The following is a 24,594-nucleotide window of genomic DNA, read 5'->3' on the forward strand; positions in this document are numbered from 1 at the left end:
TTAAGCAAATTTTAAGAAACTTAGTAAAACTCACTACACGTTAACTAGTTTTAACTTTCAAAACGTTACACAGTTTTATTTTTCTGTGATTTTTAAGTTGTTAAATCTTTAAACTTTTTTGTGAGACACACTTAAAAAGGTTTTAAATAGTGTTTTAGTGTTAACATTTCAATTTTTGTAACTGTTAGTGAAAACGTCTTACATTATTTGCACAAGACCAATAACAATTAACATCTTTAGTATGATATTTTATTACTGATTACTGTCTACAATAACAGACACTACCGTCTATAAATAAACCAGTACAATGGAATAGAATCTAGCAAAGTAACAATTTTTTCGAGCAATATTATTGATGGAGATAAATTTATTTCTAATAACATATTTTATTTTCAATATATAATAATTTACTTTCCAGAGAAGTTCAAAATTTGTGGTAAAAGTCACGTTAACTCCAGTTTCTTTAACGTAATTTTCGCTATAAATTTGAGGCCTATTTGCTTCTAATGTATTTTCAGTGAAAACTGATTTCTCAATGTATATGTGGTAGGAAATCCCCATTAACTGCAAAGTTCAAACAGGATTTTAAGAGGGTCCTCTGTGTGAGATAACGGATATTAGTTACTCTCCTTAGAGGGAAAATAATGAATCTAGACACTTTTTATGTATACAGACAAAAACTTTATTTTATCTATAACTACAAAAATAGTGTAGATAATCTTGTAGATTTCCTTTTTTAGAGACTGACCACTGCAACAGCAAACACAAACACGAAAGTCTGCAATTAAAAAAGCAGGTCTTTCCTGTATATCATTTATGGGAGAAATGGTAGAGAAAGTACACAGTATTTAGATGTTCCTTTGCTTTCTTTATTAAGTAGACAGAGTGACTCCTGATCTCTAACGGAGCTTGTTGTCTATCAGTTTCTTTATTGTCATAATCAGCTATCAAAGTTTCAGCTCATTTAACCCATGTTCTATATACAACACTAAAATATTCCTGTAGATAGAGAACACAGAAGATAGCTACTACAACAAGATAATTTTCACAACTCTGTACTGCGAGCTGCTGCTATTCTGTGAGAAAACTGAATAATCAGTATGTGGAAAACATCCTATGTATTAACCATAATACTGTTTCGCCAGCTTAAGCTGTTTAACCCTCAATGAGTTAGAATATGTTCTTATAATATAATTATTTTACAATGCGACTCGACTCATTGGAATACATTCGCCATCACCCATTATTCACCTTCACCATAACTAGGTTTCTCTGGAGGTTTATCACAAAAGAAAATTTCTACAGCTTTCAAACAAATGATTCGGTGTTGGTTTTTTTTAATTTTCTGCAGAATTACACTAGGGCTATCTGTGCTACTTATAAACTAGAAAAAAGGCAGCTAGTCATTACCACCAATACCTGGGCTACTTTTTACCGATGAATAGTAGGATTGATTGTCATATAATAACGCTCACACAGCTGAATGTTCGGTGACGAGAACTCGAACCCAAAGACTGTGATTCGAGCACCCTAACCACCATGTCACGTCAGACCTACAAATGATTTATCACAAAAACATTTTGAAAATGAAAATAATGCCTCAAAATTATACGATATTTCACCAGCCTGCTATTGTTTGTTTTTTCTTAAATCTCAATTTCCCATCAGGTTCTGTTGATTCTTTTCAAAAACTAATGAACCAATACTTGCTTCTCATACCAGATTATTAAACATATGTTGACATCAAGTGTCTGCAGTGGAAAAACTGAGACAAGTATGAAGTGGTAAACCTGCAGTACCACAGTTGTTATCACAGTTTATATGTCTATTGGTTTCTAGGGTTTCGTTTGCTTTGTGTTTAAACATATTTTCACTCTGCCTGTAAGTATTTCAGTGTTAACACTGTAATGTCATAAAAGGGTGTGTACAGCCACTACATATACTGGTAGTTGATTAAAGTCAGATGAGGAAATGCTAATGCAGTTGCAGTATTACCTGTTTTAATGGATGGCAAAGACACCGGTAATGACATCATAATCATTATGCCTGAAATTAATTGCTTAACCAGCTGTTAAAGGGATAGGTTACTAATGGGAATGGCTGCTGAAAGAAAACTATGTTGTTTTTTATTTTCAAGCTACGAAGTGGTGTTTACAAATAGGATTTTTATGTAATTGATTATTGTACAACTGAGACGGTTATCGAGTTCACTTTCTGACCTACTGAGCAATATTTAAAAGAAGGACGTTAACTGAAAGATTTATCTAGCTAAATCATAGTGGAAGTCCATCCAATTAGAGTAAGAAAAACGTGTCAGAAACAGAGCTAGGACAGCAGAAGCTATAGACGTTACAATTAAAATTTTATTCATGATTGTCGAAAAGATTACTTTAGTTTCAACCGCCCCAGGAAAACTACTACTCTCATTCTCTCAATGAAAGTACTGGATACCACCTCTTTGTAGTTTTATCAAATACATTCATAACATGCTTAGTTAGCATGTTTCATTCTTAGGAGGAAAAACACTAATTTAATTTAATACATACGAAAATTTGTATGCCTTCAGCAACCGAAGTGGACGGAAATTATGTTTTCACCCCCGTGTTTGTCAGCAAGATTTCTCAAAACGACTCACTGGATTAGGGCGAAATTTAGTACACATTTAGGCCATGATTCAAACTAATAGTGACCAGTTTGTGGATGGTCAAGGTCACGAAATAAAAATCCTATCTGTTAATATGGAGATCAATATTTCACACTACTCTAGCTGTATAATTCAGTCAAAAATACCAGCTTCTGATGAAACTAAGTAGATATATAGGATATAACTACTCTTTGTCCTGCTAAAAATGATCCGTGTCTGTTGATAAAGACGAACAATATCCAATAATGGACAATACTTGAATTAAAAACCACTCTTTCTGAAAAGGGACGATTATTAACAATTCTGTAAAGAACTAGACAACATCATTTTTAACTATTCTTACTATGAAATGAATCAAATGGAAAAGCAGATATTATAGAAACGTTTAAGGTTTGCTTATTTCATAAAAACAACAACCATTATTATGAATATTTTTGAACTTTGAATAATTATTGAGGTTACTGAAAACCAAGCTTGCCTATGAAAGAACAAAAACTACTATAGATATGCTACTCATTGAACTATCTGGTTTAGTGATATTTGTTTTTCATGTATATAGAAGAAAATGAATATTTGTATAAAGGCCCGGCATGGCCAGGTGGGTTAAAGCGTTCTACTCGCAATCTGAGGATCGCGGGTTCGAATTCCGTCACACCAAATATGCTCGCCCTTTCAGCTGTGGGGGCGTTATAATGTGACAGTCAATCCCACTATTCGTTGGTAAAAGAGTAGCCCAAGAGTTGGCGGTGGGTGGTGATGACTAGCTGCCTTCTCTCTAGTCTTACACTGCTAAATTAGGGACGGCTAGCGTAGATAACCCTCGTGTAGCTTTGCGCGAAATAAAAAAAAAACAAAATTTATATAAAAAATGAGTTGAAAGTCCTAAATGACTAAGTCAGAAAGGAAAGATTTAGTAATTTGAAATCAAGCAGAGATAGCGGGATTGTTCTCCTTAAAAAAGGAAGACTATTTTAATAAAGTGTTTTATCTGAATATATGAAATTTAAGCAATTAAATTCTGATCCCACCAATTAAAGAGGAACTCAATTGCAAATATATTTTAACTAAATGCGCTAGAGAATAAGACCTCTAAAAAATAGGGCCAGTTAGATCCATTTTGATATTTTGTATGGTTTACCTAAAAAGTCTGTTTTGTCTGATTGGACCAATACTTTCTAATATTTGTACGTTTGACTCTAAAGTTAATGATTTTTAAAATAATTTCTTGAAAAATATACAAAAGTCAAAAACAGTAAAATTAGTTTTGAAATATTTTGAACAGTTAACAAAATTAAAATTTGATGAAGACGTTCATTGTGCTAGCTTTGACATTGTTTTGTCGTAAATCAATATTCCTTTAAATGATGTGATTCAGTTAACAATGGAAAGTGTTTTTGAAAATGTTGAAGCAATTTAGGTATTAATGAAATCAATGTTTAAAAAAGTGTTAGAATACGTCACTAAAAAGTCACATTTCGCTTTTGATAATTCCATCTATGTCAAAGTTGATGGTGTTCTTATGGGTTCTGAATTCGCAACTAACTTGGCTAATCGTTTTTTGTTCATTACAAAAGAAAATGGCTAAATAATTGCCCTAAGATCTTTAAACTAATTAAATATAATCGATATGTAGATTACACGTTTATCATTTTAGGGAAAAAAAATATGTAAAACTTTTGGAATTACTAGTACCCCAGTACAAATTTTACTATTGAGGAAGAAAATTATCCAATATTACAATTTTTAAACTTAGAAATTATTAAATGTGGCAAATATTGTTACGTGAGCATTTATCACAAAACTACATATGCAGGATTATATATTTATGCTAGTAGCTACAAAATTAATTTAGCTATCATACCAGCGTATATAGTTTATCACACTCTAATAAATTCCATTATTTGTAATAAGAATTAGAAATAATTACAAATGCTCTGCTGAAAAAATCTGATATTTAACCTTGATTAATAAAGTGGCTAACACATTTTTATGTGGAATGAAGACTCCTCCAAGAGTGAGCTTTGATGCCCCGAAAAGTGTTGTATAGGTTAGTTTTTAATTAATGAAAAAGCTTAATATCCAATGTCCCACCACTTTCTGTTCGAGCTTTACCCGAAATTCAAACAAACACATTTTAAAATTCATAATTTCTTAATATTATTGTCTAACAACAATCTTACAGCCTGTGAAATACTTTAGTCATGTGAACATCTTCAAATTCGGAAAAAAAGCTCTTAGTTATAGATTATCTTGCAAACTGAGAATGATGTTGCTGCTTTCTTGAATTGCAAACGATTATGTAAACGAATTTGTTAACTCCACGTATTTTCATACCCAAGTAAATAGGGTGTTAGTGAAATGTGTTTGTGTGGCAATTCTAGTAAAGTAGCTTTAATTTATACCCAATTATACAAAATCAAAATATGTCATAAGAACTCTAGGTTATACAATAGATTTATGACTACTTAAATTATGAAAAAAATCTTTACGAAAACCGTCTAAAACTACTTACCTTCACATCTTAATTCCAATTTCATAGCATATTCATTTTCTGTTTCTTCTCCGAACTTAGTACTGACCATGGTCATGTACTTCTCGTACACCATTTTTACTCGAGACTCCCGATCTTCTATTGTATCAACATAATCTATGTCTTTTTCCAATTCTTTTTTTTCGTCTTGGTTTTCCACCTAGTACATAAACGTTTATTTAAACATCTGTAACCAATTCAAATTTATTTATTTGTTTCTTTTACCCATGTGTAACCCATTCGATTTATTTATTTGTTTGTTGTTAATTAGGTACAAAACTGCATTATGGGTTATTCTTAATGTACTCGCCACGGGAATCGAGCTCCAAATTTTAAGCTAATAAGCTTACAAATTTATCACTGAGCCACTGTGACGGGCGTAAGATTCATTTCAAGTATAAAATTTAAACATGTAAATATACGTGCACGTCTTCCTAGAAATGAAGAAGTAAAGATAGAAACAATATTTTACATTTTTAGAGAACAATCAAGAATAGCTTTCGTATCTGGAAATATCTTGACCAGGCAGAACAGTAAATCCCTGATCTTCAAAATTAATTTTCCAACAGAAGCTAAATACACAGGTGCCCATCTTGCTTGGAAACACTATCCGTTATGCTGGTCTTTGACATAGACGGGTGAAGACTTTTGGTCGAGAGTTGTGACGTAATACTGACAATCACTTTATATAACTGTAATCAGTAACCTCACCAGATGACATCCCACATTATTAAAGAAATACCATCTTATTTTCTTGTGGCTTGCATGCATTGCAAACAAATATTCTGGGAATAATAGTCGCCAAACCAGGCGCATCCACTGTTTGATAGTTTGATAAACCTTGACCAATCAGAACAAATTAGAACCTCTCAGAAGACAGTAGGATGTGTTAGTATTGGTGAAACTGCTCTCGATGCACAAAACATTATCTAGTTGTGGAAGTGTGTTTCAATTTAACTACTTTACTACTGCATTCAAGTTTGAACAACACAACTTCTGTATTATTTGGGCATCCGCATTTTGCTGATGTTTTCTAACGTGGCCGTAACTGCATTGTTATCCCATTTATTGCGCACAGTTGTACTGGAAATAACCTAACAATTGATCTCCGATTTTTATCACCCTTTCGTCATTCAATTATGTGATGCCATAAAAGTTCGGTTAATATTCTGCGGTCTTTAGAAAGAAACCTGTATTTAGATACGATGTCATGAAAGTGACCAATCTGTACCTTTGATGACAGCTAATTACTTGTTGATGCTCTGTATCGTGTTTCACTCTGAAGGAGATGTCTGTATTAAGTACTAATTTGATTTTTGGTAAAAATACTGATATATAAGTAGCATGCTTTGATCAGAAGTTAACTTTAACTGCCACACATTTGTTCCAGAGTAACTGCCTGACACCTATAGGACTTACACCTTTGTCAGTTGGTTTATGAATGTACAAACGTATGTAATATGTATAAAAAAAAGTACTTTATATATAAAATTCTTTGAAATTCTTGACACCTTATTTTTTATCACTTGTTGCATTATAATCATTTAAAAGTATAGGTTTTGTGTTCATTAATCCAATCATCGATTAGTAGGGTTGTTACAATCACTTATTCATCGATAAGTAGAGTTGTAAAAATCACTCAGTGTTAACACTTTAGCAAACATCACTCATCACTCAATATTAACACATGTTGAACAAAACAATAATTTGGACCATATGTGATATGAAGCATTGTGGTATTTTGAAATATTGTTTTTCGTTGTTTACAATACTTTAAGAAAATAAAAATATATACCGGGAACGGCAAGTATGGCCAACTATGAAAGAATATTATTCAAAAATTAGCCAATGTATTGATGGCCTAACCAAAAAAAAAAAAAAACAGGTGAAGGGTAACCCATGGTTGTATCGAAGTTGATGGTGAGAAATTGAAGTTCATATTATATTCAGACTGACACTGATACAACACTGCCAGAAAGGCAGTGATTATAGTCAGAAACCACGTGTTTAGCTGTCAAAGAAAGTTGCTGCCAGTTTTCTGAAAGAAGTTGCTAACCTAAAATATGATGTACAGTGGTTAACCTCTGTGAGGTCTTGAGAATACGTCTTCCTCAAGTTTCATGTATGTGATCGATGCTAACTCTTATGAACCAAAGAACGTAACTAGAAGTACTTGTGGAACATAGTAACTCAGAGGTATCGTGGTCTCAACGTAGAATAGTAGCATTTAAATATAGTTACTAACGTGAATAAGAGATTAGAAAGTATCGTAAGTTTACTCAGAAACTATTATATTAAACATTGAAGTATGTTCTGAACATCAGTCTCAGACTTAAATTCTTTATTCTAATAGTAAACTTTCTCAGATAGTGACTTGGGTGTTGGGTGTTCCACACTCAACTGCATACGTCAATTTAATATAATTTAATTATTACTGGCTGTAAAGTAGAAGCTCCAACGAGTATCCCAAGCGGCCTGCCTAATACGCTTTGATGTCACTGAAGATATGCTTCTGTCTTAACTTTGCTTATTGATTAAATGGACAAAGTGCATACTTAATATTTGATGTAACTTGCATTAATATCACCATAATACTGAGACACACACCTAAACCAACTAGCAGAGCTATAAGTTCAATATTTCCATCATCTATACGTATTTTGTACCAACCATACATTATCTGAGACAAAATAAATTTACCTCATACTCTAATGGTTTTATTTTCTCCTCTAGTTTAGATGCTTCTTCATGAATGTTCTTACCTTCTTTCTGAAATAGAAATATACTTTAATGTTTTGTGTTTTTACAGCGATCTAAAACTCATTCTTAGTAGCCCTTGAAACAGGCGAAATACGAGAACAGGGACCACAGTAGTAATGAAACAACTCACACAATTAGATAACACATACCTGCGCTGTCAGGCTAAACAGTTAGTTTAGCTTTCTTATTCATAATGTACCCTGACTCTAACTATAAAGCACTGATTAAACTAAGATATCTTTGCCGTTGTACTGAAGATTAACTTTATTGCAAATGTAAAGAGTAAATGAATTTTCTGCAAGCAGTCTACGTATTTCAACGTATTAAAATATTTCTCTTTAAAGACTTATTCACAGGATGTGTAGTACAAAACATATCTACAACAGAATAAGACAAAATTACTTGTACATGTCCAAATTATTTTACAAGTGACTAAATTTTAGTCAAGCTGTCTTTAAAAGTGTGACAAATCTCAGTTAGAAAGTGGTTTAGTTCATACTTCGCAGCTTTCAGCAAACAACAATATTCAGCTTTGATGATAGGTATCAACCTTCACTCTTAAAGTATTAGGGTAATTCAAATACAGATTTATCCTCAAGGTGTCACAAAGTTTAGGTTTCAACGTCCATATATTATCGTATCGTACACATTTCTAATAAACTATAATAAATGATAAAAAATTAAATTATCACCTAAACATAAATCTAATTAGCTTTAAGAAATGCTGGCATATTTGTATCGTAAAAATACTTTTTATCGTAGAATACTGAAAAGTGATGAAAAACTATAAAATATGTAATTTCAAACAGATGTGATTAAATCTTGATGAAAAGAAACCCACTTGAAATAAAAATATATCTCAGAGACGCTGGTATGGGTATTAACACTTTTATTGATAAGCAGAGAACAAAGTTTCGACCTTCATAGGTCATCTTCAGGATAACAAAGAGAGAGTTTGCAACTGACCATTGCTGAGAGAGACTATAAACGGGTACGGGATTGTAGGGGCGTTGCAGTTGAATGTTAAAATATTAATTAATACAAGTATAAAGGTGTTTCTTCATATTGGTTAAATTTTGGTTATAGTTGAACTCAAAGTTTTATTCTTTCTGAAAGAAACGACAGGTTTGTTTGTTTGTTTTTTAATTTCGCGCAAAGCTACTCGAGGGCTATCTGCGCTAGCCGTCCCTAATTAGTAGTGTAAGACTAAAGGGAAGGCAGCTAGTCATCACCACCCACCGCCAACTCTTGGGCTACTCTTTTACCAACGAATAGTGAGATTGACGATAACATTATAATGCCCCCATGCGTGAAAGGGCGAGCATGTTTGGTGTGACGGGGATTCGAACCTGCGACCCTCATACAACAAGTCGAGTGCCTTAATCACCTGGCCATGCCGGTCCGGAAACGACAGGAAGTTCCGTAAAAATAAATTTTAATCAATGATTAAGTTGAAGGAGGTAAAAGTGTTTTTTAGTATCTGGGGAAGATTGTTTAGTTTTGGGTGATAGGTAATAACTAGTGGATCACGAGAAGAGCCCCCCCCCCCAGTAGCAAAGCAGTATGTTTGCAGACTCACACCGCTAAAAACCGGGTTTCGATACCAGTAGTGGGTAGAGCATAGATAGCCCATTGTGTAGCTTTGTGCTTAGTTATAAACAAACGTGAGAAGAATTGGTTTTAGGTGATTGTTTCAGAGCAGATGTACGTGTTATATTGTTAGCTTTCTCAACTTGTTGGTGATAGTGTTTTGTTTATAATTTCTTTTTTGCCATAGTCTGTTTCCAAGAATTAATGTGACGGTCATAGTTCTCACTATCAAAACATATCTTCGTTAATCTAAAAGTTTGATTGAATGTGATATTGCGTTTGGTGTGTGACAGCTTTATGTAGGTATTGTGGGTTATCCGGTGGTTTTCGATACAAATCAGTACGTAGGACACCATCTTTTAATGTTAGGGTTACATCCAAAATACTTATTTGGGTAATGGAGTAGTCTAGAGTAAATTTAATAAAACTGTGGAAAGTGACAGGATCTCTACAAAAGGACAATAATGAATCTTTGTCTTCTACCCAAATGAAAAAAAAAATGTCATCGATCTAACGTCTTCAAAACGTTGGTTTGTTTATGCAGTTTTCCAAAATTTTCGTCTCCATGTCTCCTATAAAAATTTTGAATAGTTTGATACCCATAGCTGTGTCTTTTGTTAATATAGAATTCATTATTAAATTTAAAACTGTTAAGTGTAAGCTAAGTACGTAATAATTTGAGTGTTGGGTTTATCTATTTTTTGCAGAGAAGATTCTAAGGCTTTTAAGCTTTCGTCGTGGGTAATGTTTGTATATAGAAAAGAAACATCCAAAGTGCAGAGAACAGTTTTTGAAGAAGTTTTCTGTTGCTGTTAATGTCAGAAATCATGTTTAGAAAATGTGTTGTGTCTTTAAGTTTTCCGTAGGCATACAGAAATTAGAAATAATAGGACGACCAGGACTGTTGGGTTTGTGTATTTTTGGCAACATGTAAAAGCTATCTGGAAATGGGTATTTAGGTAAAAGGAACTGTAATGTTTCACAGCTGAATGTGTTGGCTTTTCTGTGAACCATACAGCTTATCTTCGATAGTTTTAACAAATTGCAGTATAGGATCCAAACCTACCTTTCTATAGTGGTTTGTGTCAATAAGTTGTCGGCAAGCTTTGTTGATACAGTTGGTTTTATCTTGAATGACAATAGCACCGCCCTTATCAGCTGGTTGAAAATTAATTTCATTTTCGTGTTGCAATGAAATTCAAGCAAAATGTTCACTATGGGAGATTGTTTCGTATTTTTGAGTTGGAGTTAATAACTTGAATTTCTTTATTTGTAATTGTAGTAATGCAGCTCTCTAGATGTGGTTCCCTGTGAGCTGAGGGTGGCTAGAGTGATTTTTCTTTCAATTGTGAGTCGAAATTATTTCTTTTAGTTGTTTGGTTGTGAAAAAAATTCTCGAAGCCTTACTCTACACGCAGATTCTGAAAATTGGAAATGACTTTAAAATGTACCTTTTTACATTGTTGGAATTATTAGCCAGCGGCTCACAGATCGCACTAGTATGAATTTCTTTAAAGTTAATATTTTGTTGTAAACAGAAAATGTGGCTTTGATGTGAGAAACCTTTATCCTTTTGTAAAAGATCATGATGTATTTTGTTGTTGTTGCTTTTCGCATTATTTCCAAAAGCCTTGATTGTTTTGTTAATAAATACATCAAGTTTTTATTGTTCAGTGGAACATATTGTGTTCTCGGAATTTGAAGCAGTAATTTTCTTTTCCAGGTTGTCAACTGTGGATTTTTAGAAGTTTTGTTAGTGTAAGTGAGGTGGAATGAAGAGTTTTTTTCCATTGTGAGCAAAACAATCTGCCGTTAGTTCCTATTGTAAATGGTGGATATAAATTAAGGGAGTTTGGTATAATTTGATTCTGTAAATGTTGTCCCAGTACATCAGCATGATATATGCACCTCAGTCTTTTTTCATGTAGTTTTCTGAGTAGTTTAAAAGTTTGTTTGTTTTGAATTTCATGCAAAGCAACACAAGGGCTATCTGCGCTAGCCGTCCCTAATTAGCAGTGTAAGACTAGAGGGAAGGCAGCTAGTCACCACCACCTATCACCAATTCGTAGGCTACTCTTTTAACGACAAATAGTGGGATTCATCATCACTTTATAACGCCAGTGCGACGGGGAATTGAACCGGCAACTCTCCGATTACAAGTCGAGTACCTTACCACCTGGGAATGCCGGACCAGTCTGAAGGTCTTACTATAGTTTAGATCAGAGTGCACGTGGACAGTTGTGCTGGAGGAAGTGTTTATTTCAAAGTTAATGCATGGTTTTGTTTTGTGACAGAGAGAAGATTCAGGGTACGTTAGGTTTAAAATGTCGTCAAGTTCAGGATTTTGTGACAAATGGTGATTAAAATTTCCATAACTATTGCATTTATAGCTAAGGGAGAAGTTTTTAGAAACACGAGTAGAAGCTGTAACTTCTGCATAAGTGTGTCATTTGTAATAATAAGCACTTCTGGTGCTGAGAGAAGTGATGGTAAAAATGGGATTTGAAAATGTATTGAGCACGTGGTCTGACTACTCCACTACCCAAATAAATTTCTTGGATGTAGCCCTAACATTAAAAAATGTTGTCCTACATACTGATTTGTACCGAAAACCAACGGATAAACGACAATATTTACATAACCAAAGCTCTCATCCTCCACATACCAAACGCAATATCACATTCAATTAAGCATTTAAATTAACGAAGATAGACTCTGATAGTAAGAACTATGACCGTCACATTAATTTGTTGCAACAGACTATGACTGAAAGAAGTTATAAACAAAACACTATCACCTAACAAGTTGAGAAAGCTAACAACATACCACGTACATCTGCTCTGAAACAATAACCTAAAACCAATTCTTTTCGTGTTCCACCAGTTATTATCTACCACTCAAAACTAAACAATATACCTAGGATACTAATGAAACACATTTATCTTATTCAACCTAATGATCGATTAAAATCTATTTCCACGGAAGTAGCCTGTGGTTTCTTTCAGAAAGAATAAGGCCTGGCATGGCCAGGTGGTTAGGGTGCTCGACTCGAAATCTGAGGGTCCTGAGTTCGAATCATCGTTGCACCAAACATGCTCGCCCTTCCAGCTGCAGGGGCGTTATAATGTGACGGACAATACCATTATTCGTTGGTAAAGAGTAGCCCAAGAGTTGGCGGTGGGTGGTGCTGACTAGCTGCCTTCTTTCTAATCTTACACTGCTAAATTGGGGACGGCTAGCCCAAATAATCTTCGTGTAGCTTTGCGCAAAATTCAAAAACAAACAAACAAACAATTCAGAAAGAACAAACCTTTGCATTTACACTTAGTTCACGCTAAAGTAAACTCTAATCCAACACCAGGTGGAAGTCAACCTTGCAAGCAATGTCAAACCTGATAAGTTCATGCACGAAACAGATAAAGTTTCCGTTCAAGACAACCAAAAGCAGTTCAAAATTGCTAATTCCATAAACTGCTCTACGAAAAATGTTATTTACTCAGTCCATTGTCGAAAATACAACTTTCAATATGTAGGTCAAACCAAAACAACTATACGGGAACATTTAAATAACCATAAATTAACAAATATAACAAACAAAGAACTTTTGGTCACAAAACACTTTAATATGCTTAGACACTCTCTTCAAAATATTAACGGCCTGGCATGGCCAGGTGGGTTAAGGCATTCGACTCCTAATCTGAGGGTCGCGGGTTCGAATCCCTGTCACACCAAACATGCTTGCCTTTTCAGCCGTGGGGCGTTATAATGTAACGATCAATCCCACTATTCGTTGATAAAACTGTAGCCCAAGAGTTGGCAGTGGGTGGTGATGACTAGCTACCTTCCCTCTAGTCTTGCACTGCTAAATTAGAGACGGCTAACGTAGATAGCCCTCGAGTGGCTTTGCGCGAAATTCAATAAAACAAATCAAAACATTAAACTTATGGGTACAGAGACAAGTTTCACATTGAACAGAAACAGTGAAAGTAAAGAAATTTATTGGATAGCATTGTTAAATACTATAAAACCAAATGTTATCAATCTCGATCTCAGGGTTGTTGACCTTTGCAATTCTCTGATAACATTTCCAAAACTGAAATTTCATAACATAACCCTTTTAACCTCTCGCAGACCACCAACGGACCTTTGTCACCAGCCTACAGCACAATCTGATATTCCTTGATGACGAGAAACCCACTTGAAATAAAAATGTATCTCAGAACGGCTGGTATGGGTATTAACACTTTTATTGATAGCAGGGAACAAAGTTTCGACCTTCCTAGGTCATCTTCAGGTTAAGAAAGGGAGAGTGTTTGAAAGTGATTAAACTTACTTTACATTATTAGTATTATTATTCCTTACAAATCTTTCTCCATATTGGTATGAGTTCTTATATATTGAGCTACATTATTATTTTCTCTATTACCCACCGCCTTTTACCTTTATTTAATTTTAATTATCTTGTTTATTTTGATTTTATCTTGATATAAATTATTTAACAATTCTTATAACTATTATGAACTTTACATTCACCTTTGACACAAACAACTCTAGCTTATGACTGATTAGTTCTCAAGGCGAACTCATACTGAACATGGTTTACGTGACATCGACATCCGACCCTATATATTGCATCACACGCAATAAACATAACCCTTTTAACCTCTCGCAGACCACCAACGGACCTTTGTCACCAGCCTACAGCTCAACCTGGTATTCCTTGATGACGAGAAACCCACTTGAAATAAAAATGTATCTCAGAACAGCGGGTATGGGTATTAACACTTTTACTAGTAAAGTAGAGAACAAAGTTTCGACCTTCCTTGGTCATCTTCAGGTTAAGAAAGGGAGTGTTTGAGAGTGACCGTTGACGGACACATGTTTTACGGCCGATAGTATAAACGTGGAAAAAAATTATACGCACACATCTAGACCAACAACAAATCCCAAGATACAACACACTACAAAACCTTATACAGCTGCATACCATATGTTCCCGACATCAGCGAAAAATTAACCAGCACTTGGTGAGACCTTATAAAACACAACATTCCAGTAAACACCAAATTTATTCAAAAACCAGGTACAAAACAAAAGTCCATATTATGTAAAAATTACACTGACAAACACAACACCAACACAATTTATAAGATACAATGCAACAACGTCCATGACTTCTATATTGGAGAAACAAGCAGAAAAATGGAAACTGGATTCAAAGAACACAAAAACATCTTCACACGTTTTTGAACACTGTTAATCAAATAAACACAATATAACCATAGAAAATACCCAGATATTAAGGAGGGAAACAAATATAGACAAATGCAAAATCAAAGAAGCCCTACTTGTAGAGCAACTGAAACCAAAATTAAACCAATATAAAGGAACACCTTTATACTCATACTAATTAATGACCTAGAATCCACATGCAACACCCCTTACAATCCGGTACCCGTTTCACAAGGTCAGGTTCACAAGGAAAGAAAGAGGTAACTGACCGGAAGCTAACCACATGTTCCAAAGGGGTTGTGTAACTGAGTGTCGGAATGTAGAGGGCGTGCTTAGATGTTTGAATATATAATTTTATATTATTTATTTTATTATTATTATTTATTATATTTAATATAGGTATAAAGGTGTTCCCTTTTATTGGTTTATTTTGGGCTTGAGTTGTTGTATAAGTAAGGCTTCTTTAATTTTGCGTTTGTTTATGTTTGTTTCTTTATTTAGTATTTGAATGTTTTCTATGGTTAAGTTGTGTTCATTTGACTTGCAGTGTTCGAAAACGTGTGAAGGTAACTTTTTATGTTCTTTGAATCTGGTTTCCATTTTTCTACTTGTTTCTCCAATATAGAAGTCGTGGCAGTTATCACATTGTATTTTATAAATAATGTTGGTGTGGTGGTTGTCAGTGCAATTTTTACATAGTATGGACTTTTGCTTTGTACCTGGTTTTGGGTCTCGTTTCAAAAATATTACAACCAGTTTCTTAAAATTATGTGTGAGAATTCTGAGGTTTGCTAGATAAGACACTGTTGCAAATTTAAAATTAATTGTGACAGTCAAAAGATTTTTAAATACATACTGTGCTTTCAGCTTATTAAAAAATAAAAAGAACGTCCAGTCTTGCATCAGACACAAATGCGTTGATTTTACGCATTTGTTGTAAGATTTGTTATAGAACTTTTTTAGTTTGTGTTGCTTCTTCAAATAACCTCCACTGACCTAGTGGTTTGTACAGTGGCTCATGGCACTAAAAGTCTAGTTTTGATACTCATGTTGGCCAGAGCACAGATAGCTTTATTTGATCCTTTATGTTTAACAAGCAAGAAAAAAGTATCTAAATGTCTTACTTTTATGTGAGATATTTGTATGAATTTGTATCTTTGAAATTTTAGACTTTAAGAAAAAACATTTTTTTTTGTAAATTTTGATTACTTATTTGTTTATCCTTTTATATTCATTCAGAATTTTCATACGAATTTTTTTTTCAAAATAAATTTTATATTTGTTTTTTCGTTCAAGAACACATAACGACTTTACGCTGCGTTTAGATCAATAATTTTGTTACCATGTCAAAAGTGTAAGCAAACCGATTTTTTTAATATGGTTTATCACAATGTTACGTTTAATATGTGTACTAAGTTTAAACCCTTTTTTTTGTTTGCATTTTAGTTCAGTGCTTTTCTTTACCTGATCAAGCAGTTAAGACAAAAGGGCCTAATGTAAACAACGTTTAAAACTGCGACCTTGTAGGTGAAAGGTTCGGGTACAAAATTATATCGCTAACCCTACCTCATCTTGAGGCCTAACTGATCTGAACTCTCGATTCGCACTCTGCAGGTCACGGAATCGAAATATTTCGCGAAAATATTATCTTTTGGTCCTGAAATTGTTATAACGTGATATGTATTCCCACTATTCGTTCATAAAAAGCAGCCTAAGATATGGCGTCGGGTTATGTTGCGTAATTATACTTCCTTTTCGTGTACACTGATATGGACAGTTGTGTCGTAACTTTTGTGAAATTCAGTACGCAAGCTTTTCCAGTTTCCAAACTATGTGTCGTGGAACGTTGTTAGGGGGTATTGCCAAACAATAAATAATTAAAAAAAATAAATATAAACTGTACCTATATATATATATTGCATACGATACCAAGGCTGTCGCACAAATCAAGGTAAGTCGTTTTTGTTTGGGAATTTCGCACAAAGCTACTCGAGGGCTATCTGTGCTAGCCGTCCCTAATTTAGCAGTGTAAGACTAGAGGGAAGGCAGCTAGTCATCACCACCCACCGCCAACTCTTGGGCTACTCTTTTACCAACGAATAGTGGGATTGACCGTCACATTATACACCCCCACGGCTAGGAGGGCGAGCATGTTTAGCGCGACGCGGGCGCGAACCCGCGACCCTCGGATTACGAGTCGCACGTCTTACGCGCTTGGCCATGCCAGGCCCAAGGTAAGTCGTTAAGGGTGTGAAAACATTTTGGAAAGCATTGACATAAATACATTCAAATACGTTGATGATCGAAAAAAATCCACCAACGGAGATATTCATTATCAATAAGAACTATCTTCAAATTGAAAACAACATAATTTGTATATTTAGGTCTACGCATCGACAAACAAAATATTATATGTCAAAAGCTGCGTAAATATTACGAGGCAATTAGAAAAATCGAAAATAAGAGGAAACACGTTTACTTAAATAACTGCAGGAAATGATTTATTATTGTCTTGTCAGTGAAATATGGTACAGGGATTTAAGTTGGTTGCAGGTTATTATGACAAAGTAAAACACGGTGAGAGTTAGGGTTAACTCTACCTCTTCTCATACTAGCGTATTGATACATGAAACACGTTATCAGATTAGCTAATTGATACAAAAATGCAGCCCTTGTACAGGTGGAAGCCAATAAGGTATTATTCTATCAATATAAATAATCCAACCAAACATCAATTGAACGTGCCAAGTTTTTCGTAATATTTAAGTACATACAAGACTTCATGCTGAAACACGTATAGATATCTCTTGACTAACTTTGTGTTTTCGGGTTGCTCTAACAGGCCATTGGATACATGCATGGAGATTGCAGCGAGGTCATGTATTTGCGTAAAAATTCCTATAGTACAGATTGCACTACAGACAACGGTAACCTAGTCCATACCATTACTGGAGATGACACAAGGAGCTGAAGGCTTACCATTACATCTTGTATCGTTATTTTATATGCTAAACAAAACTTCCGTATTTCAGAACATGTCATTGACTTTCCGTTGATACCTTGAAACTTCGAGCATAATCTAAATTTTTTTATCAGCAAACGAATCACCACATAATGAATAAATAAATAAAAGATAGACAAATCCTAATATGTTATTAAGGTAAGCGTACTTTTATTTCTTATCACTAAAACACTCACCGAGAAGTCTGCCATTAAATTTTTAACAGGCTTGTACATTAACTTCAATTTCTCTACAGAATGATTGAAAGACAGACCAGCAAAACATCCCATCACACGGACAGAATCATGGGCGTTGTACAGAATATTGTATATTGGTCCTGTGGAACAAACCAAACAAAATGCAAAATGCTTATATTTGTGCTTTATTGATTTCATCTTCGGAAGTCGACATTTACAATCCTGGTGGTTACTCTAAAAGCTGTTATTTTCTAACAAACAAAAATTAGCATGAGTATTATCACAACAGTTGTAATTAATATGTGAATTCAGCTATTGAAAATTTACAGAACCCTAACAAAGTCTAGTTGTAGACTAAATTAATTTATTTTATTTCAATAGAACAATAACACGAGGGAAACAAACAAACTGTAAAAGGAATCATGTTGTAAGTATACGTTTCAAGTATTGGTCTTCATCATATGTTTATTACGTACTTAGGCTGTTTAAACAAAACTACCTCATTCGTGGAAATAATGCATGATATACTGTATCACTACTTTTTTACCTCGGTGGGCTCAGCAGATAGCCTGATGTAGCTTTGCTATATGAAAATACACACACACAATTTACTTCATAACACATTTTACCATAGGTATGACATTCAAGCGGTTACTGAGAGGCCAAGTTTAAGTGCTACAATGAACACACATTTTTCAAAGATAACTATGCATTCACATATGTTAATGTGCTTGTTTTCTGAATTTCTCCCAAAGCTACACGTGAACTCGTTGAGCAAGCCGCCTGTAATTTTGAAATAATGGACTAAACTAAAGAAAAGGCAGGTAATAACATTACTCACCACCAACTTTAGGAATATATCCTGCCAGACCAAATAGTATGGTGTGACTGTCATCCTTAACTGTACTTAGGTTCTGTAACTACGGAGCACGATTTATTATTGGGGTATGCGAATCAAAAATCTTCAGATCTACAGCTGAGCACGCTAAACGCTGGACTGCGCTCGGTCCAATATATGTATACTTAATACCAGGGTCGTAGATCCTGGGGGTATACATTGTCCCCTTCATTTTAGGTAGGGGGTATGGTGCATACAGTCATCCCTCCCTACAGTTTGGTCTGTTAAATTGTTTTATTGCATCACAGGCCTACAAATTGTGTGTTTGTTCTTGTGATTCTCGTGTTCTTACCAATCGAATTGCATAATTAAGCCTACATGTAGGATTTTTCAGTAGCTGAAATGTACATCTAAGCTTTTCTATCTAAGCGATAGTTCGTAAGTATCAGTCAGTAGGCCTAAGTATACAGACAAGTATCATGGCAACAAGATTACTCTGTGACTGCATGTTTACAGCTTTCAGGTTCACGTAATCAGAGATTACCAATTTGCAAACTGAACAGTCCACATAAATGGTTGCAAAAATAATCTCCCCCATCGGGTGTAAAACATCTACGCCCCTGCTTAATACTATACATTCTATTTAGTCTTAGTATGGAAATATTTCACTCATCCTCGCTGAAATTGAAGGGATGGGCTGAACCTATCGGTTAGCGTACCAATCTATGACTTTTACGCTTCGTAGTTCGGATGATGTTTCCGCAAAGACAGTTTCCGCAATTCGAGGTTATGTTATAAGAGTGACAACCAAATGAAACTATTATATTAAAATAGCCCAAGAGTGTGGCTATTTGTAATTGGCTGCTCCTTTGCTAGCCTGTCAATGCAAAATTAGTACAGTTAATTAAAAATAAATACCGAAAACTGGAGTGCTATCGAATAGTGGACTGTTCTTCTTTAGGTAGTTAAGATTTTTGTTATTTTTTTAAATCCATTGCAGCTTTTGTTTGTGATCCTGCGTACTAACCTTTTTATTAGATTCATAATTAGTTATAGCTAATGCAGGTAGCTCTTGTGTAACTTTCCATCAGTTTTAAAACACAAGCAAATAAATTACAAAGTGTGTGTTTGTGTGTTTTTCTCATAGCAAAGCCACATCAGGCTATCTGCTCAGCCCACCGAGGGGAATCAAACCTCTGATTTTAGCGTTGTAACTCCGGAGACATACCGCTGTACTAGCGGAGGGCAATTACAAAGTGATAAAGTATATATGTGACAACATAAAAATGAGCTACTATCGCTGAGGTAAATTGACTATTTAAATGAAACAAACAGTCTTTGATGTGTGACGGATTTACTATCACATACCTGTTTTAATATCGATATTTGTTTAAGTTAATTTTATAGTTATAAATGTAGATAACTGTCAAATCTATATTACGAAATTCCCGCCTACTCACGAAAGTTGTACAATATTCTCGAGACTTAGAATTAACAATTTATGTATGTACATAAACATTAGTGTATCATTAGTATAGCTGTGCAGGCTGAAATTTCTGAAAGCTCTCCTCACGTCTACAAATGTAACCTGACGCGCCAAGACACAGAATATATTATTGGTTTGCTGTCGTTGGTACACTTTAAGCCTCGGAAGCTATAATTGTGGTCAATGCTTATTAATCGAGAACCTTAGATATTTGACCTGGAACGTTTATAAATTTCGAACACTGCAAACGATTTAACTTCAGTGAGTTCAAATCGGACATTGATATTTTTCGAAAACGTTACATAACTTCGGCAGTGGAAAACTCGCGTGTGGCTAGATCCCTGTTAAACGAATTTTATCTACTTCAACTCAGAATTAATTCGCTCATCGTGAACCCTCGATAAGATATCAAAGAAATTTCAGACCAGATAGAAGACTTCATGTTTTGTAAGTTTGTAAAACTTGTGTACATAGATCATTACTTCTTATAATAAATACCTTATTATAAATTGTATTATTGTTTGTATATTAAAATATATTTGTATTTAAGAGAAAAAAAACTGCGTGCATCAGCCTTGTTGACAAGTATCATTAACTGGATACATATTGATATTTATTTAACTTTTAAATCTAACTTATCATTTAACATAGTTTCAGGCTATTGGAAATTATAATTTGTTACGTAATAAATTGGAGGTTCGACAGAGATAAATCTTAAAACGTAACAGATGGAACACATCTAAAAGTTTGTTTTGGTTGTTTTCAAAAAGCTACATTTGTTTAATTGAATCTAGAGAACCGAATATCAAATAGCGAAAAAATAAAATATCGTTATATCATAAGCGTTTATCGCTCTTGTTTTATAATTCATATATTTATCAGCATATTGTTGTATATGTCATTTATACTCACTATATACCTCACTCACTTCATTCTGTGCAAAGTATACATAAGATAAAATAATTAAGAAAGTAGTGTATCTGAACATTTGATTTACAATGCACACAAAGAAAAACTTACCAGCTACAAGTATAGTCATGGCAAATGTGTTCAGATAACTACGCCCAATTCTTCCGAAGAATGTTGGCACAATTAACCAAAATATGGCACGAACTTGCACTGATGCAGCATAACCAAAACCCAGAATGACCATGAGTAATCCACGGAGAGAGTAAGCCAGACTAGGAGTTAATTTCATGCCTTTTATGAATAACTGATATAGAACTAAATGGATAAAAATTATGTTGAAATGTTACATTTACTTTGTTAAATAAAACAACCAAGTGCAATGAATGATTACAATTTTCATTAAACTACTGTTAGTACATTAAATAACTTTTACTTATTTAAAAAAATGTACTTAAGAAAACAGAATACTAACATGCACAAAGCAAACAATTTCATACAGTTATTTTAGCTTTCTAATTAAAACCAGAGGGACTTTAATTAATTCAGTTAATGATTCAGAAATTATTACAATATCAATCTAATCTTTAAAATTCTACTTTTTTTCTAGATAATTATACCTTTTACTTATTCAAGAGAAATTTACAGGTCAAATACATGCTATTATTAAAAATCATAAAAATTGTACTTTACCATATCCCAAAAATACACCAAAAGGAAATCCTAATACCGCTTTAGTAGCTCGAAATTCCGATGGGCTGCTGAAAAAGAACCTATACGCGATGGGACAGAGTTTTTGAAAGCATCCTCTAATACCTATTCGAGAATAACAAACACCATTAATAAATTCTGTTAAATTACCTTTACTTTATGTTAAGTATATAATAAATAAAATTTGTGTAAACAACCTGAGTTTCCCAAAGTTACCTCAATATGATTTCATTCCAATTTTTATTTACATTTTAGAAAATTGAAGAACTCATTTATTAACATTTCGTGAACTGAGTAAGAATAATTGTAAATTAATAAATTAAAATTTAGATTCTGAACATATTTATCAATATTCAAACCATAACCAAGATTAAATTGGGCCTTTTTGTAATTTCGCGCAAAGGTACTCGACGGCTATCTGCGCTAGCCGTTCCTAATTTAGCAGTGTAAGACTAGAGGGAAGGCAGCTAGTCATCACCACCCACCGCCAATTCTTGGGCTACTCTTTTACCAACGAATAGTGGAATTGACCGTCACATTATAACATCCCCACGGCTGGGAGGGCGATCATGTTTGGTGCGACTGGGATTCGAAACTGCGACCCTCGGATTACGAGTCGAACGCCTTAACACACTTGGCCATGCCGGGCCTAAATTGGGCCTTTCATACAAAGTGTGACATCAATTTCCCAATTAATTTTCAATGTAAAATAACGTATTACAGTAATCTAGTTTAATTTTTTTTCAAATACAAATTTAAACATAGAAAATATTTAAAGATATTGTACAGCTATAATTAGCTGATAAGAATATTTATAAAGCCTTGAAAAGTCGGCCGAGTGTACAAGCCTAAAGGTATGGACAATAAAAGGTTTATATGTTTTCAGTCAAAATCGCTTTATGTTGGAAATATTTTTAGTTTACTTTCCCACATTCTTCTTGTGTTATATGTTGCAGATTGTAAATCAGAGTTATGTAAAAATAGCATGCATATTTTTTTCTTTTATTCGCACAAGAAATGAGAATTTTCTTGAGCACTGAATCTATCAGTTACGCTCCATTTGAAATTTTATGGACGTATACAGTCATTTTAAACTCGGGGTTTAAATACTGTAAAAACTACGCTGACAAACACCAAAATTATTTATAAAATACAATGTGATAACTGCCATTACGTCTATATTGAAGAAACAAGTAGAAAAATGAAAACCAGATTCAAAGAACACAAAACACAAAACTTCACACGTTTTCGAACACTGCATGTCAAATAAACACAACATAACCATAGAAAACACCCAAATACTAAATAAAGAAACAAACATAAACAAACGCAAAATTAAAGAAGCCTTACTTACACAGCAACTCAAGCCCAAAATAAACCAAGACAAAGGAACACCTTTATACCTATATTAATAAATATAATCAAACATCTAAGCACGCCCTCTACATTCCTACACTCAATTACACAACCGTCTTCAAACACATGGTGAGCTATCGGTCAGTTACCTCTCTTTTCTTTGTGAACCTGACGATGACCGAAGAAGGTCGAAACGTTGTTCGCTCATCTACACAGAGCTTTCTCTATCCATACCAGCCGTTTTTACATGTATGAAACCACTTCAATTCAATAATAATCCTTTGAGTCTCAGAACATTCTAGACCATATTTCCGAAAGGACAAAAAAAACTAGTTCCTATAGCTTACAAAGGTTTCATAATATCGAGCATAGGTCTGTTTAGTTTGGATATTCACGCAATAATCGTAGAACTCATGAAAAGTGCTATTGCAATCTGCCCACATAAACGCCGTTATAAAAAAGTATATCACGGGAAATGTATTTATTATGTGATGGTTACAATGCGGAAGACAAATGATGTTTATTATTACCCAAACTTTGGCCATATATGCTCTACGAGTAATTTCATTACCCTTACCATGATGTTATAAAACGAATAAAATTTGCACGTAAAAGCTTATTTATTTGATTACATATTTTCATAAAAAGTACAAGTTAGCTAGCTCCTATATCAAGTTAGAAACTCACAGTGTCGTAAACGATCATATACTCTGTGCTTCCCTGTCCCAACTTCAATACTTAAACTAGTTTTCTTTTTCATTATGACGCAAATAGTTACTTGTTTACTTAAGAAGCGCTTGCACTTCCTAATATCACAATATACATTTAAGACACCACTCAAAACTCGCTTTTCTACTCTTAGATTTCATTATGTTGCTATAACATCAAAAAGTTTAAATATTGTTACAGAATAACAATGTCTTTTCAGTTCGCGCGTTCATGAGTATGACAATAATATAGTTGTATATTATTATACGTTAACTATTATTGCAAACATAGCGAAATCAAATTAATAAAAATAAGGTTAAAATGCAAAGGTGATAAAATATGGCAAATAGATTTTGATAAAAATCACATTTAAAAATTACGGTAGTAATTTATTCACTTTCCAACATTTCGAGCATACGCTCTTCAAGCCTGTTGGCTGATGCATGGTCCACACTAAGAGGGAATTTTCTGTCATAAAAATAGTGTTGAGAGTCATGAATAGCGATGCTACAAATACTTTCTACTTTGTTGTGCTGTACGTACTTTCAGAATTCGGGAAAATAAAGCTTTGATATACAATCACTCATTCAATCTTGTTCTTCTAGTTGGCAGAATTGCTGTCACTCTACTCATCC

The 24,594-nt window shown here is 34.0% G+C and overlaps 1 protein-coding gene across 1 annotated transcript; it reads right to left on the bottom strand.

Annotated features, from left to right (window-relative positions):
* Nucleotides 1-3,102: 3,102 nt before the first annotated feature.
* On the bottom strand, nucleotides 3,103-24,011 carry LOC143235596 (E3 ubiquitin-protein ligase DCST1-like). The gene is made up of 7 exons (XM_076473834.1): nucleotides 23,939-24,011; nucleotides 21,878-22,000; nucleotides 21,299-21,502; nucleotides 17,955-18,094; nucleotides 7,875-7,943; nucleotides 5,157-5,334; nucleotides 3,103-3,122 (listed from the first exon to the last, which is right to left on the bottom strand). Exons 1-7 carry the CDS (start codon nucleotides 24,009-24,011, stop codon nucleotides 3,103-3,105), a joined length of 807 nt encoding a protein of 268 aa, XP_076329949.1.
* Nucleotides 24,012-24,594: the final 583 nt, after the last annotated feature.

This window comes from Tachypleus tridentatus, chromosome 12 (genome assembly GCF_004210375.1).
Source record: "Tachypleus tridentatus isolate NWPU-2018 chromosome 12, ASM421037v1, whole genome shotgun sequence".
Classification (NCBI taxonomy): domain Eukaryota; kingdom Metazoa; phylum Arthropoda; class Merostomata; order Xiphosura; family Limulidae; genus Tachypleus; species Tachypleus tridentatus.

Coding starts and splice junctions, on each gene's coding strand:
- LOC143235596 (XM_076473834.1), bottom strand. CDS start 24,011: ATGAAAAAGAAAACTAGTTTAAGTATTGAAGTTGGGACAGGGAAGCAC. Junction 22,001..23,938: donor ATATGATCGTTTACGACACT/GTGAGTTTCTAA, acceptor ATTCTCGAATAG/GTATTAGAGGATGCTTTCAA. Junction 18,095..21,298: donor CATGACTATACTTGTAGCTG/GTAAGTTTTTCT, acceptor TTTGTTCCACAG/GACCAATATACAATATTCTG.